General features: G+C 48.7%; 2 protein-coding genes across 2 annotated transcripts; both read right to left on the bottom strand.

The window, feature by feature from the left end:
• Positions 1-2,455: 2,455 nt before the first annotated feature.
• Positions 2,456-3,148, bottom strand: LOC143217680 (uncharacterized). Its single transcript, XM_076442219.1, has one exon. The coding sequence runs from the start codon at positions 3,146-3,148 to the stop codon at positions 2,456-2,458; it is 693 nt and encodes a 230-aa protein (XP_076298334.1).
• A 6-nt stretch (positions 3,149-3,154) lies between these two features.
• LOC143217679 (uncharacterized) lies at positions 3,155-10,425 on the bottom strand. Its single transcript, XM_076442218.1, has 9 exons — positions 10,357-10,425; positions 10,252-10,270; positions 10,041-10,184; positions 9,801-9,976; positions 9,377-9,501; positions 8,902-9,169; positions 6,620-7,517; positions 5,873-6,483; positions 3,155-5,791 (listed from the first exon to the last, which is right to left on the bottom strand). Exons 1-9 carry the CDS (start codon positions 10,423-10,425, stop codon positions 3,155-3,157), a joined length of 4,947 nt encoding a protein of 1,648 aa, XP_076298333.1.
• Positions 10,426-11,891: the final 1,466 nt, after the last annotated feature.

Raw genomic sequence — 11,891 nt, 5'->3', positions numbered from 1 at the left:
CAGAATATTCATCCTGTAGAGAGCGGTTCGTTTTAATATTTAATCTTGTAGCCCGATAGTGAAAACAAGTTAGAGTTTTAACGTGATTATTACGAGGTGGACAGACAAAGAGAATGTACCGATTACTTGAAGACAGATCCGTTTATTATGACGGTGCGAACTATACTGCCCGAGTAAGGACAATACAGACAGAACGAGAATATACAGGATACAGATCGACATACACATTTAAATAGAGCAATCACAGGTGACGAGAAAACAAAACAAGTATAGCGCGAAATACAAATTACATATAGATACGCGTTCGCGTTAACATTTCGCGCCCGCCTCGACGACGTTCAAACGACGTCGAAATGACGATTATTACAAACATAAGACTAGGAGTCAATCTTTCGCAGCTGATACGGGTACTGGCAAACGACAGAGTTTTGCGATAGGTCTTGTGACGTTGCAACGTTTGCGACGTCCCTTCTCCGGTAACTTCGCGTATGTTCGAGAGCGGTAAAGGACCGGACCGCCCTCTAACGGGACACGTACCGAGACAGGATTCGAGAGCGCTCCTCTAAGAGATTCCGATATTATCGAGGACCTCCTAATGACATCTGTCGCGCGTGCCGAGAACGGCAAGTTTCAGGGCCGTATATGGAACGCGTAGAAGGAACCACCGATCCTCCGAATTGCCACGGGAACGTAATAGCATCCCGCAGCCAGGAAGCGCCCGACGGAAAAGCAAATGGCCGTTTCGAGAAATTAGAGCTTGGTGCGAGGACACTCGGCAAACAAACCGGAGGCGCCGCCAGGACAGCAGCTTCCGAACATCTCGTCCGATACGGACCGACGAAAAACCCTGACGTCGTCTCGCCCCATCAAGGGAGAGCTGCCCCGGGGTCGGTGCCCTCGTAGCCAACAAGAGGAAGCCCCTCCGCTGGTCAAGTGAGCGATAAGCTCCTTGACCAATTTCGTGATTGTCCGGGGCCCTAGGACACGAAGAGGGTACGCTCCTGTGCCATAGAGTTCACGCCGTGGAAACACGCCATAGGCAATTCGGGAAAGCGGTCGAGTGGGGGGGGGGGGGGAGTCGAGTTCGATCTGCTAGGCGGCCGAAAATCGATGGATCACTGTCGCGCTGGCTACCAACCGACGAACACTCCATTAGCATTTCGCTCGAAAAAGAACAAAGACGCAAAGTAATCGCGACGCGAACATCGCGAGTGGCCGTTAGAGGATTACGTGGCGTTAGCGAAGACCAACCGAGCCAAGCTCTATCGGGAGCCGATCATCCACCTGAAAAAGAATCAGAACGCCACGAGAAGCGGTAAGTCGTCTCAGTGATCCATTCGGTATTTTCGTTGCGCGACGGCTCGACCTTCGTCGTGAGAGGACGAAAGCTTTCCGTTCCGTCCTCGATAATTCGCTCGCATCCCTTTCGGAATGCTTTGAGGTTTCGTGAATATTTCGGGACAGTTTTCCTCTGTAAATTGCGTGCGAAAGAGTGTCTTACGAGGAGTCGCGTTCGTGAGAGTAATTCTTTTCGGTATCTTCGCGTTTCTCGAATCCTGTGTCTCCTGTCGAAGCGCATATTCTTTCCGTCGGCGTTCGATCGCGTTATCGATAACGTACGCGTTGAGGCGAATCACGTACGGAAGTCATCGCGGCAGTTTCGCAGTTCGCCGGTCATCTGCGCCTCGCGTTTCCGAAGTTCGTAGCGAACGAAACAACGGTCATTGTCAGCGGTATCGTTGCGAGCGAAATCGGTAGGACAACCGCGCGGCGAACGACCATCTTTTCGCTACCTTGTACGAAGAGCGCGGGCTCTCCGGTCGCGGCCACGTGGCCGCTGATTTTGTAATCCACCGACTGCTACAATAAATAGCTCGAGACCATATCGTAGTCGAATTATTCGATTCTCTGTGAGATCCGTCCTGCCGAGAGGGCTGTCCCAGTCATCCCGTGTTCGAACCACCTAGTCGCGACGTCGTTTCGATCCGCGTATCTCGAAGATTCGGCTCTCGACCTCGGCTTCTCCGGGCTCGAGCATTGTTCCGCGTTTCGTGTGGCATCCTTGCGGTGCCTGGCGCCCGAACCTTTAGTTTTTCGTGAGGAAATCGTCGAATCTTCGAGTCTCGTATTGTCTCGGGCGGACCACGTGCACTCGGCTTGCACGCGGCCTGGTCTCAGCGCCTGCAAGGCCCGAAGGTAACCGGCTTCCGCGAGTCAAACCGCTCGTCGGAAAAAGGTTAACGTGACAGTCTTTTTAACGTAGCGAATTGCGTCCGGCGGTAACAACGCGAACGAGACCATCCTTGCCAGGATGAACTGCAGTCACGCGCGCGTGCGGCCACTTCGACGGTGGGTACCGTTCGTCTGCAACCAGCACCAGTTGGTTGACCTTGATGGAATCTTCCAGTTGGCGCCATTTATTTGAGATCTGAAACCGCTGTAGATATTCTGTAGTCTATCTTTGCCAGAACCTTTGGAGGAATTGACGTAAGAGTTGCCAACCAGACAGACGTGATTCTGGCAGATGTTCGAGAGACGGTTCAGGAACTGTATTGAGGGCTGCTCCAATGATAAAATGACCCGGTGTCAAAGCTTCGAGGTCAGCGGGATCGTCGGACAGTGGGCAGATCGGTCGAGAATTCAAAACGGCTTCGATCTGCACCAGAAGCGTCGAGAATTCTTCGTACGTGAGACTAGTTTCACCGATGATGCGTTTCAGGTGAAATTTCACGGACTTGACTGCCGCTTCCCATTTACCACCGAAGTGGGGCGCGGCTGGAGGGTTGAACGACCATTTCGTACCGTCGTTCGCGAGGAGGTTCGCAAGATCGGCAAGTTCGCGTGAAGACGAATCGAAAAGACGACGGAGTTCGCTGTCCGCGCCTACGAAATTGGTGCCGCAATCGCTTGTCAACGTAGCGCAAATTCCACGACGGCCTGTGAACCTTTTGTAGGCGGCTAAAGAACCTGCTGTCGAATAATCTGTCGCGAGTTCGAGATGGACTGCCGAAGACGAAAAACATACGAACACGACGAGGTAGCCTTTGTACGTTTTAGCTGCCCTCCCTCGCCATGTTTTGACAGTGAAAGCGCCGGCGTAATCCACTCCGGAGTGAAGAAACGGACGCGACGGTAGAGTGAGAGACATGGGCAATTACCCCATTAGCTGCGTCGCGGTAGCAGCTCGCTGTCGAGTACAAATAACGCACCTAAGGACGAAACTACGAACGGGAACGCGGCCTCCTATGATCCAGTATGAGCGCCTCAGCGTGGCGAGCATGACTTGCGCTCCTCCATGCAGGGTTGCCCTATGCACGTCATCGAGTACGAGATGAGTAAGCTCCGAATCTTGTGGCAAAATAAGGGGGTGTTTTACATCTGGATCTAAAAGCGCGTTGCGGAGCCGCCCGACGCGGAGCATTCCGTCCGAGTCGAGGAACGGTACGAGACGGATCAGAGGACTCGATCGCGAAAGTTTGACGCCCTGCGAGAGTTGCTGCATTTCCTTGGAAAAATAGCTTTTTTGCGTCGATTTTGCCCAGTAACGACGCGCGTTTTCGATGTCTTCCGGCTGTAGAGGCGATGAGTACGCAGTGGTTCGTTCACGTCGGCGGAACCGCTCTACGACGCGGAAAGACCAAGCGGTAATGCGAAGGAGTCGTACTAATCGCGAGTATCTACTGATAAGATTCCATACGAGAGAACTGTCGGATTTCGTAAGAGTGACCGTTTTCTGACGTTCTTCGAGGTCGACGTCCGCCAGAGGCGGTACAGAAGAGGGCCAGGACGTCGAATGTCGACTGAGCCATGGAGGGCCTTGCCACCACAGCGGATTTTCAGCGAGTTGTTTGGGAGACAAACCGCGCGACGCGAGATCCGCGGGATTTTCTTCCCCAGGGACGTGGTGCCACCGAACATTTGGCATGAGTTCCTGAATTTGAAAGACTTGATTCCTCACAAAATCTTTCCAACGTGAGGGATGGCCTTTAATCCAGTGGAGCGCAGTCGTAGAGTCAGTCCAGAGGTGGACTGGATCGTCGTCGAGCTTGAGAGCTCGTTGTATCTGCAACAAATGTCGAACGAGAAGAACCGCCGCGGAGAGTTCGAGACGAGGAGTAGTTACGCGAGTCGTACGAGATCGCTTAGCGGTAGACGAATGTTTTTTGATTGGCGCGACTTTTGTTTTGGCGGATACAATAGTGACTTTCGGATCATCGACATCGTAGAGCACACGCACATAAACAACTACGCCGAGAGCTGCATGAGACGCGTCGGAGAATCCATGTATTTCGACGCCGAGAGCTGACGGCGAGAGACCGAGCCATCGCGGCACCGAAATGGACGTTACATCTCGAAGTTGCCGCGCGTAGTCCATCCAGCGAGCAGCGAGATGCTGCGGTAGAGGTTCATCCCATCCGAGATGAGCGGACCAGAGTTCTTGCATGAATATTTTCGCACGTACCACAACGGGAGCGAGCCAGCCTAGCGGATCGAACAGCTGAGCGGTACGCGACAATACCGTTCGCTTTGTTGTGACAGCGGGCTCGCTAGTATGCGTGAGCGTAAACACGAACGCGTCGGTTTGGTGTCGCCACGTTAGACCGAGTGTACGAAACGACGAGTTGTCGAGAGAGACAGAGTGAGCAGTTTCGCGATCAGCTGTCGAAATGCTTTCAAGCAGGTCTTCGTGGTTGGCGGTCCATTTCTTCAGCGGAAAGCCGCCCGCCTTGAAGAGATTGGCGACATGCTCAATTTTCTCACGGCCTTGTTCGAGACTGTGCGCACCGGAGAAGACGTCGTCTACATAGGTTCCTTCTTTGATCACTCCTTCGGCGAGAGGGAAGCGATGACCTTCGTCCTTATCGAGTTGCCGTAGAGTTCGGTTCGCGAGAAAGGGCGCGGACGATAGGTCGTACGTTACGGTGCACAAGGCGAATTCTACGAGTTCACCGCGAGAGTTACGCCAGAGGATTCTTTGAAAATCTTGATCCTCTGGATGAACAAGGATTTGGCGAAACATTTTTGACACGTCTGCCGAGAACACGAACTTGAATACGCGCCAGCGAGTGATGACGTCAGAGAGATCTGTCAACAACTTCGGACCTTCATGCAAGCAGTCGTTGAGCGAGATACCGCGATCTGTCTGTTGAGATCCGTTAAACACGACGCGATACTTCGTAGAAGAGCTAGATTCGCGGATTACACACAAATGCGGAAGGTAATAAACGCGATTCTGATCCGGATTTGTGTCTGCCGCGCGATGCATGTGTCCCAGGTTTTCGTACTCCTTCATGAATGAGACGTAGGCGTTTTGCAGGGTCGAATCATTGGAGAAGCGTTTTTCCTGGCGGGTTAACACCCTGAGAGCTTGCGATCGAGAATTCCCCAGATTTTCCGGTATCCTTTTGAAGGGTAGACGAACAATATACCTTCCCTCCGAATTTCGCGCGTGAGTAGCGGCGAAATGAGACTCGCACTGAGTTTCTTCAGGCGACAATTGATCCGGAACTACTGAGAACGCTTCTTCCTGCATCCAGAACTTCTGTAGAAGCTCGAGAAGTCCGCGATCGGGTGCACATTGAAAACTCTGAGCTATTGGCTGAGACGATGTTGCGTTCGCTGCGGGGACAACGCCCGATAGGATCCAGCCGAGAGTCGTATTTTGAGCCATCGGTGCCGTGACTGGTCCTTTGCGAACGCCTTCTTCGAGAAACAAACCGTAAACATCCGCTCCGAGCACGAGATCGGCGCGTTCAGGTTGTGCAAAGTTCGGATCAGCCAATTCGAGATCCTATAGGTGTGGCCAGCTATAATCGGATACTTTCGTTGAGGGCAAGTATCCTGTGAGTTTTGACAATATAGAGGCGTTTACGTTGCACGTGAACGTTGGTCGTACGCGAGATTGCAGATTCAGAGCGACTGAGCCACGTGAAGGACGCGACGATTCCGCTCCGATACCGACGATGGAGATCGACGAACGCGAGCGCGGTAGTCGGAGGCGTTGAGCTAAGGACTCCGTGATGACAGAGATCTCCGATCCCTGATCGAGAAGCGCGCGGGCTTCGAGAGGTTCACCGCAGCTCGATATAATTTTGACGACGGCGGTGGCCAGGAGAACCGGCGGTCGTTCGAGGCTACCAACTTGAGCAACGTTGCTCGATGCTGAGCCGCTCGGCATCGTCTGATCGCGGCGCGGGAGAAATGACGCGGATGCTGCAGGATCAGTAGTCTTTTCGAGATGCTGATGCGCTGGAACTGCTGTGAGATGAGTGTCTCCACTATGTATTGATGTGTGATGTTGAGCTCCGCACATTCGACATTGTTTTGTCGAACGGCGCATCTTGCGTTGATGCGGACCTAAACAATTATAGCAGAGTCTTTTCTGCGCGAGAAACTCGCGACGCTGTTCCATAGACTTCCCAAGGTATTTTGGACAAGACGAGAGATAATGAGTGGCGTCGCAGAGTGAGCACGTGATAGCATCTGTCGAGGTTGCCGTATGATGCGTTTTAGCACTCGTTTGGCGAGAATTTGAGGAGGTTTGAAGCTCGGCGCGTGGCTTTCCTTTAGCTCTCTCGTACGCATGCAGCGATCGGATTCGCGAAATAATGAAATGTACGAGTTGCTTCCAGGTTGGCGGTTCTGTACTGGCACCGAGTCACTTTCCCATTCTTTGATTGAGGTTGCGTCGAGTTTCCCAACCTCGTAAAGACTAGTATGTCGTCCCTGTATTTGACAGGTCTGTCGACAGCTTCGAGAGCGCCGAGAGCTTGTTTAATTTCAGAATATAGTCGCTCGAGATCGGACGCCGATTCACGATTTAGCGATTTAACGGAAAAGAGCGATTCTAACGCGGCGCCCACAAGCATGCGCTTGTTTTCGTAATATGCCACAAGATCGTCCCAAGCGATTTGAAAATTACTCGCTCTCAGAGCGACATTCTTTAACCGTAGACGTGCGTTTCCTGAGAGACACAACTTGAGGTACTTTAGTTTTTCTACGGGTTCCAAGTCAGTATTGGAGACAAACATAGACTTGAACAGATCGTGAAATTCTCCCCATTCCGAGTAATTGCCGTTGAATTTGGGAAGATCGATTTTCGGAAGTCGAGCTTTCTTGTTTTTCGTGCCCGGTTGGTCCTCGTCATCCTGGTCTTTCGTTTTCAGACTGGATTCATTGTCCGTGAGATCGTCTACAAGGATTTGGATAGCCTCTTGAGCATCAAGAAAGTTCTCTTCGCACGTGAGGAAAACTTCTTCCGAGAAGTACGCGAGTTTATTAACTTTTTCCCGCGTCTCAGCGTTGAGTGTGGCCCTTGCAGCGCAAATTTTGTCGTTGTTCGCTTCGAATTTCTCCCAATTTTTTCGAAGCGCCTCCAGGCGACCTTGCGCGCGCTGGCGAGTGATCTTTTCCGCTCCGACTTTTCGAACGTTTTCGATGGAACGCGAAATGTGTCCAAACAGCGTTTGTTGTTGTTCGAGAAGATATTCGAAGCTCGCGTCACTCATTTTCGATATCTGCAAAGTCATAGTCAACCACAACAATAGGAGTCACTGAGTTCACGAGGTTCAAATTTTTAATCCAACGGTCAGCCGCAACGGTACCACTCACACATGTACATACGAACAAGAGTTTGAGAGAATCCAGTACTTTCGAGAAGATTTAAATACGCGTTCCAGAATACGTTTTAAATCACGAGAGATGTCCACTTACGCACGATACGTATCGAGATCGCCGAGAATCGAGAACTAACAAGAGAGGCGCGATATATTCGACTACGTTTAGCGAGGTAACGTCCTGTTCTTTTTCACTACCGTTATAGCTTGCAAGATCCGGCTCGAAGGACCATTAATGTAGAGAGCGGTTCGTTTTAATATTTAATCTTGTAGCCCGATAGTGAAAAGAAGTTAGAGTTTTAACGTGATTATTACGAGGTGGACAGACAAAGAGAATGTACCGATTACTTGAAGACAGATCCGTTTATTATGACGTTGCGAACTATACTGCCCGGGTAAGGACAATACAGACAGAACGAGAATATACAAGATACAGATCGACATATACATTTAACTAGAGGGGTGTTGTTGCTCGCTCGCTTCGCGAGCTTCGCAAGTAGGGTTGTCGTAGCTCGCTCGCTTTGCGAGCTCGCGAGAGGGTTAGTGGTACGGATGTTATTTGGTGTGTGACTCTCCACGAGCCACACAAAGAACTTCCCGATTCGTTAGTTGCAGTATATTATTATCATTATTAGGTGTACGTTTTAATAAGATTATACGTTTTCAGGGAAATTCAATAGTTTTCTACTTATCAAAATGTTTGCTATATGGTGTCGCATTAAACCAACATCGTATGCTCGTTGCTCGCTTGGTTCCTTGTTTAGCATACTAATGTTGCAAAATAAATTGTCTTAATTAGTTTTTCGCAAACGATACAACTCCTCATTATCCGGGTTTGCAGTATTGATCTTGGTTTCCTTCGATACTGTTAATTTAAATTGTCCCAAAATATATAAACCGCGCTCAATTTTGAAGATCACGATAGTGGAGGTCACTCGAACTGTATTCATGTGGTCTTTAACGCTGTAGCGGTGTCTTTTCATCTCGCCATGACTGTTTTTATGTCAACAACTAGCCTTCTATGAATAAAATTCATCTTACAGCCGACAAAACTTGTGCATCAATTTCCAGCAGAACGAATGAGTTTTGACCCATGGCTCCTTTGACACTTTTCATCCCCGTGATGCGTAGAATACAATGCAATAATAAAAAAATTTGACCTTGAAATTCAAGGTCAAGGACAATTTTGCGGAAACTTTTTTTAACAGATCTTCACCGATCATGAGGGTAGAATCACGCTATGGTGGTCGTGACATATAATTTTCATACACCCTGTACATAATACCCGGTATCCATTGCCGTCTACATATGTCTCGATTTCAACGTTACCTTTTCCATACGCAGGAGTAAGATCTCCGTTACATAATCGAACGGTAGTCGGCGCTTCAAACTCTTCGAAATCGCCGAAAAAATCTCGTCGGTGCGTCATGTGATCGGTTGCTCCCGAATCGACCAGCCAGATGTCATCGCCTTCGAATTTGCTGCTGCTTCCTACAAAAGCCTGCTTGTGAGCCGAAGTCGAAGTCTGCTGCACAGTATTGTATACGCCACCGCTGTTTCGTGTGCGAAAATTTTCATTTCTCTTAAAACAGTTTCTGCTGAGGTGTCCTTTAGATCCACATACGTTGCAACCCGCACAATCTGTTCGTATGTGGTCTGTTTTGCCGCACGTATAAAATCCAGAAAACACATTTTGTCGACGCTCATCTTGATTCGGTCTGTGGTGATAATTATTTCTCGAAAACGATGTATTTGACGACCTTCGTTTCATCAATAAGGCCACAGCCATATCCTCGGAGCCATCCTGTTCTCGAGTTTTAATTTCCTCAGTCGCGCCGTCAAATTTTCCAGGGTTTTCTTCTTGTCTTCCAAAGAATCCCACGCACTATATGAAAGTGATTAAATTTTTTTGGTAATATTGACAATATGCGTGTCAATATCATGGATTCTGGAACTGCACCTCCGAGGTTCTTCATTTTACAAAGTCGTTAGCTGTTCAACTTTTGCTAAGTTATGACTGACACTTTCACTCGAGTAACATTTAAAATAAAAAAATTGTTTTTGCACTATCGATAAAGTTTCGTCGGACTTCATATCGTAAACTGCATTAAGTTTCTTCCACATTTCTCGTGCTGTTGTGCAGCTCAAGAGTAAATCAAGAGGTTTTTTCTCGACTGATGTCACGATCAACCTGCGAGCTGTTTTATCAGCCTTCAAAAACTTTGTTAGGTTAGCTTGATAATCTTTAGCATCTGATGCAACTGGGCGCTGCAGTTTTCCTTCACACACATTACTTAATGGTATCATCGTGTTCCTCCAGCAATGTGCGTATAACGAAACGCCATTGAAGCCAATGATCACTGTCACGGAGCTTTTCTATTTTCAAATGCATCGACTCCATTTTTCAACTTTTGCACAACTCACAGCACTTGCTAATCGAATTATTTACACTAATAGCTTGTGTTATATCCTGGGCCCATAACTTGATGAGAGGTTTTGTGTAAATAATTATAAACGTGAACGGTGGAAGAAATATATTAAAGTATTGGAAGATGTTGTCGGAGGTGTCTACAAGACGGGCGCACGATTAGAACTGCCTGCCCAAACGCAAGGGCAGCGGTACGTACCTTCGTACCTGAAGAAAGGACGGCAAGCTATAAACGAAAGAGAACTTGGTATTTCGCAATATTCCAAGGATGTGGGGTTTTCTACAAAGTGCGTTAAAACGCCTAACTTTTACCTTGACAAACACTTCTTGAGGATTACTCAAAATGTTGTCCTTCACAACATATGTCAAGGTCAAGGTCATCGGAGATGCCTCCCATAAGGAAATATTTACCCAACATTATATGTAATATAATAAAAAAAATGTATACAGTGGCAAAGACAGAAAGTACAAACGGACGGATAAAGATAAACGAGTTCGATGAACTACCGACACGGCGAGAAATACCAGTTCGGTTGATTACCTGGCCGAGTGTCATGAAACTCGCACAGCTGATATCGTCGGCGAGGCAAAAACCACCGAAGCGCGACATTTCTTGTGCCTCACCGACGACTCGTAAACAAAAACTGCAAAAGTGAAATAATCCCCTCGTGGGGTTTTAAACAATAACCATTTTTATAAATTAAAAAAATTGATACAGTTCTGTTGAGGCTTTCGGGTGTTAGCCATGTCCTAAAGGGAGAAAGGGCCTAGCAGACTAAGATTGGTCCAGCGGCCCCACCCACAATTTTTATTGATATTGTGTGGAAAACAATGGTTTTAGGTTGAAAGATAACCCCCTAAAATTTTAAGTCGGTAACCCTTCGTATAGGGATGATATGAGGGTAAATACCCTTAACTGTATCATTTTTTTTTCTCGGTTGTTAATTAAGATATACGGATTAAACAAAAAACGAAAATACTGGAACTTATCTCCTTCATATCATACATTTTTTCACCATCGTGATTGTTCGGCGTCGACCGAAGGTCAGAGGCGCCTGAGGCCGGGACCGCTCAGCAATGAGCGCGCGAGGAACGGTGAGGATGAGGTGGTGTAGATGAGGGAGATGGACACTCTCCGTGTGAAACTCACAATTGCACTTTATTTATGTCGAAATTGACCGGTGGTACAATCGCCGGCGGATCGGTCAGCGGAGATCTTGAGCGTGCTAGCGTCTGCCCTGTAGTCGCGAAACGGAAATCTTGGACGCCCCTTAGTGAGGGTCGCCGCGGACGGATTATCTTCTGCGCGCACGTAGGAAATCTTGTCGCGGGGCAGATGCACGAAATCGCGATGCAAGAAGGAGAATTGATCCTAGTAGATTTGAACCGACGTTTTGAATTTGAATACAAAGCGCAATTTATTAAATGCTTGAAGCTATGAACGACCGTGGATGAAAAACTGTACAGCGAAAGGAGCTCGTTAACTGTTCGCAGCGGAAAAGCGGCCGCTCCGCCAAGGGAGGGCCTTTAAATCATCTTCGAAACGGCAGGCGGGGTCGCACGCGAATGGTGCCGGATCGATCGCATGATCCGGGAAGAACGCAACGTTCGAGATTCAAATCATGGGATTTACCGATGATGGGCGCTTACAAACACTTCGCGGCCGTACGCAACGGTAACGAGCGATCGCTACGCGACTCTAAACATTGTGAAAAGAGGCCAGAGCAATTGTCGCTCGACGGTTGGCGTAACGGCCGGCAAATCCCATAATTCGAATCCCGAACAGTGATCAAATTATTAAGGGTAGAAAAAAATCATTTAATTTCTTAAGGGTGGGAATTGCAAGC

Source organism: Lasioglossum baleicum, chromosome 17 (assembly GCF_051020765.1).
Source record: "Lasioglossum baleicum chromosome 17, iyLasBale1, whole genome shotgun sequence".
Lineage (NCBI taxonomy): Eukaryota > Metazoa > Arthropoda > Insecta > Hymenoptera > Halictidae > Lasioglossum > Lasioglossum baleicum.
This window is presented reverse-complemented; position numbering and strand designations above follow the sequence as displayed.